A 17,787-nucleotide genomic window follows, 5' to 3' on the forward strand; every position below is an offset into this window, starting at 1 on the left:
ACATATCAGATAAAGGGTTAGTATCTAAAATCTATAAACTTATCAAACTCAACACCCAAAAAACAAAGAATCCAGTGAAGAAATGGGCAAAAGACACGAATAGACACTTCTCCAAAGAAGACATCCAGATGGCCAACTGACACATGAAAAAATGCTCAACATCACTCATCATCAGGAAAATACAAATCAAAACCACAATGAGATACCACCTTACACCTGTCAGAATGGCTAACATTAACAATACAGGCAACAACAAATGTTGGCGAGGATGTGGAGAAAGAAGAACCCTTTTGCGCTGCTGTTGGGAATGCAAACTGGTGCAGCCACTCTGGAAAACAGTATGGAAGTTCCTCAAAAAATTAAAAATAGAACTGCCCTACAACCTAGCAATTGCACTACTAGGTATTTATACAAGGGATACGAGTATGCTGTTTCAAAGGGACACATGCACCCCCATGTTTATAGCACATTATTAACAGTAGCCAATGTATGGAAAGAGCCCAAATATCCATCAATGGATGAATGGATAAAGAAGATGTGGTATATTTATACAATGGAGTATTACTCGGCAATCAAAAAGAATGAAATCTTGCCATTTGCAACTACATGGATGGAACTAGAGGGTATTATGCTAAGCAAAATTAGTGAGTCAGAGAAGGAAAAATATATGACTTCACTCATATTAGGACTTTAAGACACAGAACAGATGAACATAAGGGAAGGAAGCAAAAATAATATAAAAACAGGGAGGGGGACAAACCATAAAAGACTCTTAAATATGGAGAACAAACAGACGGTTACTGGAGGGGTTGTGAGAGGAGGGATGGGCTAAATGGGTACGGGACATTAAGGAATCTACTCCTGAAATCATTGTTGCACTATATGCTAACTTATTTGGATGTAAATTAAAAAAATAAAATTAAAAAATAAATTGTACGTGTAATCTGTAATTTTGCTCAGAACTTCCTGATTGTTAACTACTGAGCTAGGTACCTGAGTGCCTTTGTTTGTTCCCAATTGAAGATGTGATTTGTGAATTTCTTCTTTTAGGCTTTTCAGTGTTTCTTTGCCATGATATTTGCAATTTGGTAATTAAATTTGAAACCTAATGTACACGTGCACTTGACTCACACATTTAAAAAACAAACAAAACAGCTTACAGTGCTTAAGAGATACTTCCTCAGAATTTGCCACAGACAGGACATTTTGTGTTTGCCCTATAGTTTTCTGGAGCCAAATTGGAAGTGTGACCAGCACTTGAGCTTGGACTACTGGTGAGAAGAGTTGGCTGTGGGTGTGAAAGGCAGGAAGGAGAGAAGGTGACTTCCATAAGATTTTCAGGCCAACTAGGAGATATATTAAAAGAATGCTGGTCCGAATCCTGTAGTTGGAAGATAAAATTGAGAATCTCTAGTGAAATATGAAATTTGACTTGTTATAGTTTACAGTCCAATGGTCAAGAGAATGTTAGGGGAGGACTAAGAAGGGAATGCCTAAGAAAAAAACATCTGAGTTTAGTTAGGAAATGTAAGATTAACCTGAATGTTCAAGTGACAAGGAAATGTTTCAGTATATCAGTTTAAGTATTTTGTAGTGGTAAAAAGCATTACTTATAAAAACTACCTGTAATGGTATGAAGAAATGTAAAATGGAAGAATATAAAATATGAATACTATAATTACAGACTACATAAAAGTATTTGGACAAATAAGGATTGTACAGTAGTGTTGAAAGAAAATTTAAAAATTAGGTTAAATTAGAAAACATTTTCTCCTAAAAACACATAACTCTAGTCTGACAATGAAAAAAAATCCAGACAAATCCCAGTTGAGGGTCATTCTGTAAAATACCTGACTACTCAAAACTGTCAAGATCATCAAAAACAAGGAAAGTCTGAGAAATTATTAAAGCCAAGAGAAGCCTAGGGAGCCATGACAACTTAAATGTAATGTGATATCTTAGATGGGATCCTGGAAGAGAAAAAGGATATTATGTAAAAACTAAGGAAATCTGACTAAAATATAGACTTCAGTTAATAATAATAATAATAATAATATATTAATATTGGTTCATTAATTGTAACAAATATGGCATACTAATGCTAGGTATTCATATTAGAGGAAACTGGGTGTGTAGAATATGAGAACTTTGCATTATTTGTAAATCTGAAACTTCTGAATAAAAATCCTAAAAATAAAGTTTATTTCTAAGAAGGTAGGAAAGGGAGAAAAATACACATGCAGGCATCTATTCATCAAATGCCTGTGGATAGAAAAAAACAGTATGCCATATACATATGTATATAGTTACAAATATTTGTATACATATGGATTCCAGAGGGAAATAAAGTGAAAACCAGTTGTTTGTTTATTTATTTAGTTTTATTATTGAGAGAGAGAGAGAGAGAGAGAGAGAGAGAGCGAGCGCATGAGGGGGGAAGGGGCAGAGAGAGAGGGAGACACAGAATCCAAAGCAGGCTCCAGGCTCTGAGCTGTCAGCACAGAGCCTGAGCCCAATGAGGGGCTCGAACCCACAATCTGTGAGATCATGACCTTGAGCTGAAGTTGGACGCTTCAACTGACTGAGCCACCTCGCTGCCCCTGAAAACCAGTTTTTAAAGAAGCTAGGTGAGGAACAGTTTCCCACTCTAAAGTTTGTTGGAAGCAAGCAAGATTAATTTGATAGTTTGGATTGAGGTGATGGTGGTACTACTACAGTATGAGAGAACCTGTGGGTCAAATTGGATTCTTTATTAGAAGCAACAATTGTTAAAAAAAAAAAAAAAAGAAAAGAAAAGAAAGAGAAAGAATCAACTATCATGTAGTGTTAGCCAGGGATCCAGGACCACAGTAGAATATGTAATAAATGGGACCTGTTGCTTACTGAAAAAACTTGATTCGAAATCTTTCCATTGTATAATCAAATCATTTTTGTCTAATCTGTTAAGAGTGCAGCAAAAAAAGTTAGGAAGAGTTGTCTTGAGTGTAGTGCCATCTGCTGGCACTATTACCTAAATACATTTAAAAATCATTTTACAATCTTGTAATGTCTACTGGTTTTCCTTATTCATTATTCCCTTGGTTATATTTGTTTTGTTCTTGTGCTGTCTTTTTGTTATATATAACCGATACTCCTTTTTAAAAAATCCTTATGGTATCCATAGAATTTAATTCATCACTACCTCAGGTTTTAAGAAGTTCTCATGTTTGGCTTGTCAATTTTAGCTGGAACTTAAAAGTTAGTCAAGTGTGCGTAGACCTTTTTTCCTTTTATTTGTTCTTATCAGAAACCCTTTATAGTGCTCTAATTTTATCTCTCTACATTTAATGGGATTAAATGTGAGCGACTCAAAATTATATAGTTAAGTACCTTTCACTTCTTGATTCAGAGTCTATCCTATTAGAATGATACCTGACAGCAGACATTTACACAGTGCAAGTCACAGGCATATACTTAATCCCTGCTGGCTTGCTAATTCACTGTGTATGTGGGCTGTGCACCAAAGACAGGCAGGTAACATGTGCCTTGTAGGTAACATGTATACACCCTAGAATGCTGTTAAATTGATTTCTCCCTTTTTGGAGGGGGGCGGGGGTTGGAATTATGGCATCTTTTCATCTCTCTTGCTCCCTTTCTCTCTCTCCAGCAATTGTATTTTGCCCCCTTTGAATTCTCTTCATATCCTTTGCCTATTTTGTCAAATGTGATGTTATTCATGCTTTTCTCAGAGCTTGGTATATGGCCAGAGAGTCCAGAACAGTCAGAAGAGTCCAGGGAGTGCACACACTCCCCAAGAACAGGAAGATGCATCCTTCTCTCACCAGGTGAACCATCATTCTTTCACATTGGTATCTGTATGTTTTTATGGGGAGTGTGGCTGACCTGGGAAGCCTTCATTCATGCTGCCCTGAATTCTCTGTGTGGCCCTGTTATTTTCAGACACATTTCAGTATCATCTGCCATTAAGGAAACTATATCCTTGGCTGTATTTGTTAGCATCTTTATATCAAGCATATTAGCCTTTATGTTGGAGACTGCTAATTTTTTTTAAGTTTTTTTTTTTTTTTTTTTAAGAAAAAAGATTGTTTTGAGAGAGTGTTGAGTGTTTGAGAGAGTGTTTTGAGAGTTTTGAGAGAGTCTGCCATTAAGGAAACTATATCCTTAGCTGTATTTGTTAGCATCTTTATATCAAGCATATTAGCCTTTATGTTGGAGACTGCTAATTTTTTTAAGTTGGTTTTTTTTTTTTTTTTTTAAGAAAAAAGATTATTTTGAGAGAGTGTGCATGCGCACATGAGCAGGGAAGGGGCAGAGAGAGAGGAGGTGAGAGAATCTCAAGCAGGCTCCGCACTTTCAGCATGGAGCCAGGCGTGGGGCTCGATCTCACAAACCCTCATGTCCCCCACAGATGTCCCCCCTCCCACTGCCGCTTTTAAAAATGAATGTCACCTAAAGGTTTAATAAGTCTGGCATTTAAAAAAAGTTAACTAGATTGCACACAGACAGTTGGTAACTAGTTAGTTGGTTATATTCCATCTGGACATGTGAATAAACGTGTATTGTGGCATCTATCATCTTGATACACAAGCCAGCATTTGCCTGTACCTGCTGTGTAAGTTTCAGTTCTGTCATGTTGATTTCTCTTTGCAGCAGTGTGCAGCAGCTGAGCTCTCCCAGCTCCTCTCATTCTTGTCTACTGTGTCAGCATTAGATTGGGGAGGTGCTTTCTCATTCCAGTTCTCTTCAACAACACCAGGGTTGTAAAAACCTTTGGCTGCGAACTATGTACTTTAAGGATCTTCATATGGCATAATTTCTTTACTCCAATACAGAAAATCACTGTGTTAGCCTTAGAAGGGATCCTGGAGGACTTGTAATCTAGTAGTTTTTAAACTTTTTTAAAAAAGCTGCTAATGTTTTTTCAATTAAAGAAATCTTATATAAAACCTCAGTATCTAAAAGGCAGGGTAGATAACAAAATGCTGTGTTTAAAGAATTGAGAGTAATGAAGCTCTTTAACACCTTGTTGTTGGTCCTTGAGGCACCTCAGAGAAACTCTGACCTGATTTTATTCATCCTTCTCTTTTTTTTTTAAGTTTGTTGTTGTTGTTGTTTGTTTGTTTTGTTTTGAGAGAGAGTGAGAGAGAAAGCGCTCAGGTAGGAGAGCTGGAGAGGGAGAGTGAGTATTCATCCTTCTCTTTTTACAAATAAGGGACCTGAATCCTACAGTAGTGAATTGCCTCACTGGGTGTAGCCTAGATAAGAAAATGGCAGACTTTGGATTCAGTAGCCTCTCAGTTAAGGACTTTTTCTGTTACACCAAGCTGTTGCTAATGGAATTACTGCATTTCTCAGTGCTCATGATAATTGTATTCTTAATCCCCTTGACCCATTTCACCCATCCCCTCACCCACCTCCCCTCCGTAACCATCAGTTTGTTCTTAAGAGCCTGTTTTTTGGTTTGTCTCTTTCTTTGCTTCTTAAATACTACATATGAGTGAAATCACGTGATATTTCTCTTTCTCTGACTTATTTCACTTAGCATTATACCCTGTCTCCATCCATGTTGCTGCAAATGGGAAGATTTCATTCTTTTTTATGGCTAATATTCCACTGTACATATATACCACATCTTTATTCATCTGTCAGTGGACACTTGGGCACTTTTATTCTTGGTGACTGAATTTTTTTGGCACCCTCTTAAACTTTGCACTGCCCTTACCATGTTCTGGCCTGAGGTTGCAGTACATTGTATAGTGCTTTATGTACAGCAGGCCAAACATGCTCTGTGTTTTGTTGTCATATAAAATAAACATAATTGTATCTTGGTGCTGTGTTATATTGAGGAAGCTGACTATGCATAACAAGTTTTGTTAAATACAAAATTACAACATACTAGCTTTGAATGGGATGTAATATTCTGTAAAACTGTTTAAAATTAGGAGTGTTGACCTTTTTAGAACTATTTAAGTAGATTTACATTTTATCAGAGCTGCCCCATTGTTCCTTACTCATCTCAACATAGATGCTTAACAAGCCCTCAGCATGAAGGAGTGTAAGAAAAGATAATATCTGAAAATAATAGAAGAGTAATTTCTGTTGGTTTGTTTCTTTACCACTTTAGAGTTTATTTGGCATGTGATGAAAGTTTGAAAATTAAAACAAAAATTTAAATGTTTGTTTTTGAGAGAGAGAGAGCGTGCACGTGCGCGCTCTCGCGGGGAGCACAAGTGGGGGAGGGGCAGAGAGAGAGAGGGAGACACAATCCAAAGCAGGCTCCAGGCTCTGAACTGTCAGCACAGAACCCCATCGGGGGCTCGAATGCACAAATTGCGAGATCATGACCTGAGCTAAAGTCAGATGCTCAACTGACTGAGCCACCGACTGTGCCACCCAGCCACCCCTAAATTTTTTTTTTAAGTTTATTTATTTTGAGAGTGAGAAAGTGTGAGCAGGGAAGGGGCGGAGAAAGAGGGAGAATCTCAAGCAGGCTCCGCACAGAGCCCGATGCGGGGCTCGAATTCATGGAAGAGTGAAATCATGACTTGAGCGGAAATCACAAGTTGGACACTTAACTGAGCCACCCAGGTGTCCTGTGGCATGTGATGAGGGTTTTAGAGTGTTAGATATGTACAAACTTGTTGAATCACTATGTTGTACACCTGAAGGTACCGTAATATTGCATGTTCACTATACTCAACCAAATTCAGAAATAAAAAATAGAATGCTCAAGGTAGAGGTTTTGCTGGAATAAAAGACAAATTGGTCTGAGAGAATGAGAGTTGAAGTTCAGGGTTCTGTGGAGCTAAAGATGAATTTCAGTTGCAAATTTGTCACTCATCTCTATCTCTAGTCTGGCAGCTTTTGTGTTTTGAGAGTATGTGCAGGGGTAGATCTACTTGACATGCTTTTTCTCTGAAGAGGACATATTTCAGAATAAGGTAACAACCATTTCAATAATGAACCTTCTTCAAACAGTGCAAAACTGGTAGTAAAATATTGAAATGTTCTCTGTATCTGTTTTCTGAACTTTTGCCTTTGTGTAATTTACTCTTTAACAGGAAATCAAATCCCAAAGCCATTATAACCATGGATATGGTGAATCTCTTGGACGGAAAACTCATATTGATGATTACAGCACATGGGACATAGTGAAGGCTACACAGTAAGTTTTTTATTATAGTTGTTTTCTTCTTTGATATCTATGTTTTAAGTAAAATATGAGCACCTGTATTTCTCTCTCCTTATTGATAATACTCTATTTGGTGTGATATTGTTTTCATACTTTAGCTCTTTGTACAGATTTACCATGGCTGATTTAAAGATTTTGTCTAGTCAGTCCAATGTCTGGGATTCCTCAGTGACAGTTTCTGTTAATTGTTCTCTGTTCCCCTCAATGGATTATACTTTCTTGTTCCTTTGCATGTCTTTTAATTTTTTTTGTTGAAAACTAGACTGTTAAAATTATATGAGGTCACAGTTCTAATATCAGATTCTCCTGGGGTTTGTTGTTGTTATTTGTGCCATTTCTAAATTAATTCTGTAAACTATCTTTGTCATGTGTGGCCACTGAAGTGTCAGCTCAGTTAGTGGTAAGTAAATGATTGGACAGAAACTTTTTTTCTTTTTTTTCTTTTTTTCTTTCACCTTTATGTATTTATTTTGAGAGACAGAGACAGTGTGAATGGGGGAGGTGCAGAGAGAGAGAGAGAGAGCAGGAGAGAGAGAGTCCCAAGTAGGCTCCTCACTGTCAGTACAGAGCCCCATGTGGGGCTCAAACTCACAAAATTGTGAGATCATGACCTGAGTCGAAACTGAGAGTTGGCTGCTCAACCGAGTGAGCCACCCAGGTGCCCCAGAAACTTCTTAAATCCCTAGAACCAGTAAATCCTGGTCTTTGTTGAGGGACTTTCTGTATGGTTTGGACACTCAGTACTCTTCCAGACAGTTTTCCAATGCCTTAGCCTTCATTGTTTGCTTGCCTGGAGCCTCAAAGTCAATCTGATGTGAGAGCTTAGGGTTTTCTTAGGTTTTTGTTGAATATATGCACATAACCTTATGCTTGTGCATGGCTTTCTAGATTCCCAGGAATATGTCTGAGCTTTTCAAAGCCCCTATGGATATCTCATTCCTCAGCCTTTGTTTCTTTCCTCAGATTTTTTTTTGCCCCAGCTGTTACACATTCTCTCAAGCAACTGTGATGTTAAAACATTGGCAGTCCCCAGACAGAAGCTTTTAATCAGTTTAAGTTAGGTTCAGTAGATAAGCCTTTCAAGTGGACTCTTCTAGGGAACCACCAAACAGGTCAAACAATGACCTCTCTTTTGGAAGAAGGCTTTGCAAGAACTCCATCCCTGTTCTGCTTACTCTGGTACTAGTGTAAGGGAACCAGTGTGAGTTTGCTCCTTGGGGAGTCACAGATACACCAGGTGGAGCTGTCACATTAGTTAAACTTTATTTGCAGCAAATGAGGAGATCATGGGAAATAACTTGCAAAGCTGTGACTCCCTGACCAAGGGTGGATGGATTCCTTTTATTTAGTGTTAAGATGAATATTTAAAAAGGAGATCCTTGTCATCATATGTAGAGATGGGCATACGGTTGCACACACACCTTAAGGAAAAGGAAACCTGCCTGTATACACATTGTATGTTATGTAAAAGAGGCATGTGCTTGGGGTGCCTGGGTGGCTCAGTTGGTTCAGCGTCCGACTTCCTCTCACGTCATGATCTCACGGCTCGTGAGTTCGAGCCCCACGTAGGGCTCTGTGCTGACAGCTCAGAGCCTGGAGCCTGCTTTGGATTCTGTGTCTCCCTCTCTCTCTGCCCCTTCCCCACTCTGTCTCTGTCTCTCTCTCTCTCTCAAAAATAAATAAACGTTAAAAAAAAAAGTCATGTGCTCCTCCTTGGGCGGAGATTTTGGTCTTATAATGAGTAAAGGTAGTTGTCAGTCACTCTAGAGGTTATGCCACAGTCTGTGCAGGTGCGATTCAGAGGTTATGCTCAAACTGGTCTGGATGGTCTGGACTGGCTGGAGGTCCTGTCTGGGCAGTTGCTATTGCTTGAGGGGTGGTTTTGGTTTCCATTTCTGAGTTAAGAGATAAGCTGGAAAGAAGAGCTTAAGGAAAAATGTGGGATGAAGGTTGGTGAGTTCAAGCAATAAAGGTCAGGTCTTGGAGTCTAGCTGGTGATGTTGGTACCAGGAATACAAACATTTTTCAAGGCTGCTGGGGAGCAGAGAGTCTGGGACTATGATATGTTAAAATACCACAAAGTTCTCTGTTCTTACCGAAATTCAGCTGTTTTTTTGACTGAATGCTCTTTGGATTGTTGAAAGCCTTTTGTTAATTTCCATAGTTCTGAAAGCGTTAATTTTGACAGTTTTTGCCATTTTTTCATTTTTTTTGTGGAGAGACAAACTTTCAAAGGTCCTTAGTTCACTGATGTCACTCTGCCTTCTTGAATGTTATATATAGTCAAATATCAAAGCACATTGTGCCCCCTGTATTTAGCAAACCGATTACACTGTTTTACATTCATCTTTCCTTTTGAGACTGCTTCTTTTGATATCTCCTTTCTCTGATTCGTGATTAATCTGTCTCACCTAAATGCATCATTTCCATCAGCAAATACACTCCAGTATCTTTGATCTTAAGAAGAAAACAACCACCCTTTTTTATCCCTTACATACTCTTCTAACTATTCAATTTCTTGAAAAGTATCTGTCTGTAATTTCTATCTTTAAAAACGTTTAAATTGTGAAACATTTCAATCCTACAGTGTAAAGTGTAGAGAAGAATATAACTGTCAGATTAAGCAGATGCTACTAACATTTTGCTGTAATTGCTACAGGTTGCTCAGTGTACTACTCTCTTCCTTCTCCTCAAGGGAACCTCTCTTGAAAGTGCTGTGAATTATTCTCACGAACATTCTTGTACATTTATTTCTACAAACATCTATAAAAAATATGCTATTGTAATATATACCTAAAATTTATATAAATTGTATGCTATTCTTTTTTTTTTTTTAAGCTTATTTATGTATTTTGGGAGGGGAGGGGCAGAGAGAGAGGGAGAGAGAGAAACCCAAACAGGCTCCATGCTGTTGGCACAGAGGCTGATGGAAGGCTCAAACCCACGAACCGTGAGATCATGACCTGAGCCAAAACCAAGAGTCAGTTGCTTAACCGACTGAGCCACCCAGGTGCCCCTAATTGTATTCTATTTTACATATCATTTTGCAGCTTTTTTTTAAATTAAAAAAAACTGTATACCTTTAGCGATTTATCAGTATTGATAAAGACCTAATTTATTTTTCTTTGTTGTTTTTTGAGAGAGAGAGAGCAAGAGAGGGACAGAGGGAGAGAGGGAATCTTAAGCAAGGCTCTGTGCTGAGTGCAGAACCTGGTCTGGGTCTCGATCTGCTGGCCATGAGATCATGACCTGAGCTGAAATCAAGAGATGGCCGCTTAACCAACTGAGCCACCCAGGTGCCCCAAGGACCTAATTTATTGTTTAACTGCTTTGTCTTATTCTATCATTCTACTTACTGAAGGATACTTACAACTGCTTCTATAGTACTTTGTTAGTATTACAAAGATTGCATCAATGAATATCCTTCTTCCTGTTTTCCTGAATACATAAATAAGAGTTCTAGGGTAGAAAAATCAAGTGGAATTTCTGGCTTCTTCAGAATGTTTCTTCAACCTTACCAACTATTGCCAAATTGGTTTCCAAAGTGGCTGTGCCAATTTGTACTTTAACCTGCAGCAAATGCGTTCTTCTTTGACTACTTCTTGCCAAATCCTAGTTTTGTCACACTAATAATTGTTGTCAGTTTAATGGTTGTGAAATGGTTTTCTGGGTTTTTTTTTTTTTATTTAAACAAAAAAATTTTTTTTTAATGTTTATTTATTTTTGAGAGAGAGAGAGAGGCAGAATGCCAGTGGGTTGGGGCAGAGAGAGAGGGAGGCACAGAATCCGAAGCAGGCTCCGAGCTGTCAGCACAGAGCCTGACAGGGCTCAAACTCACGAGCTGTGAGATCATGACCTGAGCCGAAGTCAGATGCTCAACTGACTGAGCCACCTAGGTGCCCTGGTTTTCTGTTTTGATTGGCCTTTCTCTGATAACAAATAGTGTTGAATATATTTCCTATGTTTATTAGCCGTTTGCATTTCTTCCTGTGCAAACTGACATGTTAAATCTTTTACCCATTTTGAGTTCTTATGTCTTTTTTGTAATTGATTTGTAAAAGTTTTGTATGTATTTTGATGGGAGTCCACAAGAAGTTAGTGGCATGTGTCCCCTTAGTGCCCTTCAGAGTCCTATTTTGCTGCTGTGCTAGCCCCTTCACACCTCCCAGACATGCAGCTCACCATTCAGTACTCCTCTCCAGTGTGTACAAACTTCAGTTTTTTTTCTGCAACAATGTGGTAGAAGTTCTCCTCTGGAAACCTGGATTTCCACAAGGCTCTCTCATCTGTAGGAGGTTGTCTAAGACAGTGTTGTCCAGGGTTCCCAGACCATTGCCAAGAAGAACTGTAACCAGGTCATGGGCCACTGCAGGATCTGTGGCTGGGGCACTGAGGTCTGTATGCCTATTACCCAGCACATGGATGGATGAGACTTCTCATCTCCCTTTTAGTGTGGTACTGGATCCCATAACTGCCACAGAGGCACTTTTGTCCATGAGTAGATGCCAAATTATTGTTGGAAGGGGGACAAAATGATGGATATCTTATACTACCCTGATGCTGACATCAGTCTGGTCCATTTCATCTTGTATAATATTTATTGTTTTAATCATTTCTTAGTCTTCACAATTGACCTAGCTATTTTGGCCTTTTACTCTCACAAATGAATTTTATTTATTTTAATGTTTATTTTTGAGAGAGAGAGACAAGCAAACAGACATAGAGTGCAAGTGGGGAAGGGGCAGAGAGAGGGGGAGACACAATCTGAAGCAGGCTCTAAACTCTGAGCTGTCCAGCACAGAGCCCAATGTGGGGCCTGAACTCACAGACCGTGAGATCATGACCTGAGCTGAAGTTAGACACTTAACTGACTGAGCCACCCAGGCACCCCCACAAATGAAATTTAGGTTCTACTTGAGAAATTCATGAGATACTCATTTGGGATTTTAATTAGAATTTCATTGAATTTGTAGATTAATATAGGGGAAATTGGTGTATATATTTGTCATAAGTGTTATTTATAGTGAGAGCAGTGTAATTAAATGTGCTTTCTCATTATTTTAGATGATTTAACATTTCATATTATAATGATATTGGAATCTGATCCTAAATATATTTTACTTGGATACTTTGTTTTAATGAATTTTTTTTTCTGAAAAAAGATAACCTCACAAAGATACATAATTTCCTGATGGAAGAATTATAGTCTATGCTACATTGACTAAGTCACAGTAATTACTTTTTCAGTATTATTCACTAAGCAAATATTTTACTGACTTTTAACCTGAAATACCCATTTTTAATGACAGTTCTTGCAACCTATTCAGGTTCTGGCATTTTTACAATGACAATAAATGGGTTTATACGTATATGTTAGAGAATTGTGTCAAAAATTTTAGCATATCCACATGAGGAAGTTTTCATAGGTGATATATTTAGATCTTTCAGAAACTATATTATGTAATGATGCAAACATTTTCAACTATACGGTTTTTAAAAACTGTTCTCTTTATAGCAAGTTTTCTTCTAAAGTAGAAGTAGTTATTTTCTCACTGTGTCTAAAATACCCTTTTGCCTTGAAGAGGAACAGACTAAATATCTTTATCCATTTTAAGCATATATGGTTGATAGTATACTGTGCATTCATTTGCTGTCACTACCCCTCTCAGCCCCCCCCCCAAGCCAGTACATTTGAAATACTTTTCTTTTTTGTTAGAGGGAAAATGCAGTTCACTTCTTTGTATGGTTAAGAAGATTTTCGGGTCATCTGGTTGGCTCAGTTGGAGAAATGTGCGACTCATGATCTCCGAGTCATGAGTTTGAGCCCCACATTGGGTGTAGCAATTACTTACATACATGCATACACTAGAAAAACAAAGATTTTCGTGGTCACTTATCTCATTTAAAATGTGAGGTAGATTCTGCTCTTCAAGGTAATGTGTCTAGTTTACTTAACGAAGCACTTGTAGGCAGTTTTCTGAAAAAGAACAAAGAGCTTAAGATACCACTATCATCTCTGAATTGTGAAACTCTTGCTCTTCCCTTTGGTTGATTACGTTGTGCACGTGTGTGTGCACATGTACATATACGGTACAGAGCCAGTGAGGGCAGCAATGTGAAGGCTCTGTTAAATATTAGTGAAGCTTGATTAATTACCTATGGCATTAATATAGTTAGACATTTTAGTGTTTGTTTCTAGTGCCCCATTATTGCGCTACCCCTCCCCCAACCTCACCCTGTGGTGTGCCTTCCCCATTTTGGAGACCACTCTAAGAAATACAACTGTAGTCAAAGCTCGTTTAAATTTGTTTTTGTGTCTCATATTTCCAAGGACGTGATATTTTGTTTAGAATAAAGCTGGTGGTTCTTGAGGCTCCATGGTGCATTCTTGGTAGTTTATTGTACTGTGCTCTCCATTTTTGCTTATGCTTAAAATTTTCCATAATAAAAAGTTTAAAAACTATGTAGCCAAACAGTATTCAAAAGCTGAAAGGTGGGGTAGGATCAGGCTCTCTGCAAGTGCCTATCTTCTTTATCAAATAAAAACATCTTTCCTAGATCTCTCCCAGTGTACTTTGTCTTATGTCTCAGTGGCTTGAACTCGCAGGACTCTTTCCCTACCCACCCTACTTCCTGTCCCCACATGTCCTCTGTCCTCTTTTATTTGCCCTAAGGAATATCAAAGCTAAATTTGTAAACAAAGAATCCTGAGGCTTGTGAAATATCCTTTCTTCTTTTTGTTCTTTTAAATCATTGATGCTTTTTGTTACTGCTTTTTTGTGATTTAATATTTTTTTATTAAAAAAAATTTTTTTTTTAACGTTTATTTATTTTTGAGACAGGGAGAGACAGAGCATGAACAGGGGAGGGTCAGAGAGAGAGGGAGACACAGAATCCGAAGCAGGCTCCAGGCTCTGAGCGGTCAGCACAGAGCCCGACACGGAGCTCGAACTCATGGACTGTGAGATCATGACCTGAGCCAAAGTCGAACGCTTAACCGACTGAGCCACCCAGGCGCCCCTGTATTTTTTAATATAATTGTCTGTATTTTTATAAGCAGCCTTAAGTGTTTTATGGACTAAGAGGTGATATTGATAAAAACAAGCAATCACTAAACATTTTATTTCTGGTATCCTTTTCTCTTCCAATTGATGAGATATTGCATTTTTTATAGATGAGACATTTAAAACAGAAAATGTTGCTAACTGGATTAGGAAAAACTGTTGGAATATTGATATTTTTAAAGTAACATTTTACATTGAGAAATCCATTTTAATTTCCAGGTATCATAATGGAGCATTATTTTCTTCTGGAAATGTTACTTTCAGCTTTACATTTGTTGTGAAATAGTAATAACAATCTTATATTTTTTTCTTTTCAAGATATGGAATATATGAACGCTGCCGAGAATTGGTGGAAGCAGGTTATGATGTACGGCAACCAGACAAAGAAAATGTTACACTCCTCCATTGGGCTGCCATCAATAACAGAATAGATTTAGTCAAGTATGTATTGTTTGTATTTTAAAGTAATTATTTATTATAAAATTATTCTAAATTATAAAAATTAGTAATTTCTAAAATTCATTGCTTTTACTTTTTATTTTTTTAATGCTTATTTATTTTGAGAGAGAGAGAGAGTGTGAGTGCAAGCGTGGGAGGGGCAGTGAGAGAGAGGGACAGAGAGAGAATCCCAAGCAGGCTCCTCTGATGTCAGCGTGGAGCCCGGCACAGGGCTCGAACTCCTGAATTGTGAGATCATGACCTGAGCCGAAATCAAGAGTCGGATGTTTAATCAACTGAACCACCCAGGCGCCCCCCCCCCCCGCCTTGTTTTTAAAATGTAGATTCTATGTACCTTTTTTCCTGAAAAAAAATAGTTTTTAACATACATCAAACACTTATTTGTACAAGGTGCTGTGCTGAGTGCTCTTCCATGTATATTTCCTTTAATCTTAATTCTTGAAATAACCCTATGTGAAAACTAACAACTTTCACTGTTGTCTTGATGTGGAAACTGGAGCATATAAATAGGTTAAATAGGTTACCAGTGACATGCAGCTAATCAGTTGGAATCAGGAAATCAACAATCTAACTGGCAGCTCACGTTCTAAATGTGAATTCTTTGGGAAAAAGCTACAAAAGAAAAGGGAGCAGTCACAAAGATAGTAGGTAATAATAATCTAATTTAACTATTCATGCCAGCATAAGTAATGAATATTTACTAAGTATAAATGATTTTTATTACTTACTGCTAATCTGCTTTTTTAGTTTTAATAAGAGGCAGTTAGATAAGCAAGAGGTTAATAGAAAGTCTTTTTAGTGAATCTAGTTTAGTAGTCTCTGACAATTTGGACATAAGTTCTTTAGATAAAGATATGAATCTGAAGTAAACCAGTTGCAGATGTGCAGTTATGTACAGCACACAGAGTCCAGAGACAAATAGGATATTAATGCCAGGTAAAAGAATTTTCCATTTTGAGTATGAAAGAAAGGATAAGCAAGTAATAACGAAAGCATTGAACTTGAATCACTTTCTTCCAGAGAGCATAGCTCTATTCTATTTGTTCCTTTTGTATTCTTGTATATCTCATCTTCCCTCTGCCTTCGATATGGGTCTCCTGATATCTAATTCTGTTTTTGTTTGTCAGAAAATGTTTTTATTGCATCTTTATTTGTGAAGGAAATTTTCCATATGTATAGAAATCTAGGTTGGCAGTTTTTGTTTTATTTTTGTGTTTTACTCATTGAAAATATCATTCCACTATTTTCTGGCTTCTGTTACTATTGAGGAATCAGGCTAACTGTTGTGCTTTTGTGGGCTTTTTTTTTTTTTTCCTTTTCTTCCCTTGGCTGCTTTTAAGTTTTTTCTCTTTGTTTCTGGTATTCTGCAGTTTCATGATGATCTAACTAAGTGTGGATTTCTTTTTATTTACCCTGAATGAAATTGCAATGAATTCTTGATACTTCAGATTGACGTTTTCATCAGTTCTAGAAAAATCCCAGCTATTATATCTTCAGATATTGCTTCCATCCCATTCTTTTTTTGCTCTCCTTCTGGAACTCCAGTTAAACATATGTGTGACCTTTTCATTGTATGTTCTGTGTCTTTTATCCTCTTTTCTGTGTGTACTGTCCTCCGGTGTGCTTCATTCTGGAAACTTCTTACTTACCTTCCAGTTCATTTATTCTCTATGTGTAATTTGCTGTTAAATCTATTGAGTGTGTTCTTAATTTTATTTTTCAGTTCTAGCATTTTCGTCATTTTATTTTTTAAGCCTGTATTACTGAAATCATTTGTGGCTGAAATATTCAATCTTGTATACTTGGACATAGTAAATAATTATTTTATAATCTGTGAGAAGATAGCATTTGTAGTTTGTGTGGGTCTGTATCTGTTAATGTTGTTTCTTCATGTGCTGATTGTCTTTAAATATGTACCACACAATGTGTTTGAAAAATTATTTGTTGAATAATTTGAGGCCTAAAATGAGATTTCCATTTGTTTCTGCTAGGCACACCTTTAATTTCAAGGCTTTAGATTTTCTGGATCACCCACGTGGCTAAACACAGGCTAGAGCCAGGTTTATTTCTGGTTCATAATTACTGCTACAGTGCAGCTTTTTGGGGTCCCAGCCCTTGTTTTGTTTTGCTTTTGTCTGCTTAGCTTGCTTCTTGGCCAGCTTTTCTGCATCAGCAAATTGTCTCCAGGGCAGATGGTGCCCAAGTAGTTTTCTAACTTCTCCGAATTTTAACGTCTCCTGACTTTTGGCCTGGTTAATGCTCTTAATCTTGTTAGGTTTTACTCTTTAGGAAATGTTTCTTATATTTCATTGAACTTTTTTAGTTTAATGGGAGGTTTGATTCAAATTATCTTGCCTTCTAAACCTCTGTTTGTTTTTTTGGTTAATGTTATTTAAGTCAAAGTAGTGTATAAACAATTTGAAAACTCAAATAGTACTTAAAGTCTTACAGTAGGAAATAGCAATCGCTCCCTACCACCTGGGTCCTATAGCCCAGAAATAACTATTTTCAGTACTTGAGCTGTTTCTTTCAGTGTATACTCTTTATTTTATATATTTATGTTGCTACTTTTATCTAGAAATCTATTTTCTTTACAAAAATGACAGTACTTTTTCTGCTTTTTCATTTAATATATATATCTTCAAGATTTCTCATTGTCAGTACAAATAGAGATGCATCATTCTTTTTAAACAGCTGTACGGTGTTCATTTATATGGATTTAATGTATTTCATGGTTTTCCTGTTGATGGATGTTTGGATTGATTTTGATGTTTCTACCATTACAGCCAGTGTTCTGATTGCTAATCTTGGTCATATATCATTTTGTTTATTTTTATATATATCTGTAATATTTATAGGGGAAAAAAAGAGTTTTGATTTTTTTTTTTTTTATGTTTATTTATTTGAGAGAGACAGGGAGAGACTGCATGCAGGGGAGGAGTAGAGAATGAGAGAGAGAAAGAAAGAGAGAGAGAGAATCCCAAGTAGGCTGTGCACTGTCAGTGCAAAGCCTGACACGGGGGTTGATCTCATGACCCTGAGATCATGACCTGAGCTGAAATAAAGGGTCAG

General features: G+C 37.4%; 1 protein-coding gene across 6 annotated transcripts in view; it reads left to right on the forward strand.

Moving 5' to 3' along the window:
- Positions 1 to 17,787, forward strand: part of ZDHHC17 (zinc finger DHHC-type palmitoyltransferase 17) — a 103,900-nt gene that overhangs the window by 18,639 nt on the left and 67,474 nt on the right. For 4 of the 6 annotated variants that reach the window (XM_042992803.1, XM_007088746.3, XM_042992800.1 and 1 more), the window contains exons 2-4: positions 3,729 to 3,824; positions 7,062 to 7,165; positions 14,575 to 14,697. In XM_042992803.1, the coding sequence (XP_042848737.1) occupies positions 3,729 to 3,824; positions 7,062 to 7,165; positions 14,575 to 14,697 (323 nt within the window). The remainder of the gene's footprint in view (positions 1 to 3,728; positions 3,825 to 7,061; positions 7,166 to 14,574; positions 14,698 to 17,787) is intronic. The other 2 variants (XM_007088747.3, XM_042992802.1) reach the window with 1 other exon arrangement.

This window comes from Panthera tigris, chromosome B4 (genome assembly GCF_018350195.1).
Source record: "Panthera tigris isolate Pti1 chromosome B4, P.tigris_Pti1_mat1.1, whole genome shotgun sequence".
In the NCBI taxonomy this organism is placed as follows: Eukaryota; Metazoa; Chordata; class Mammalia; order Carnivora; family Felidae; genus Panthera; species Panthera tigris.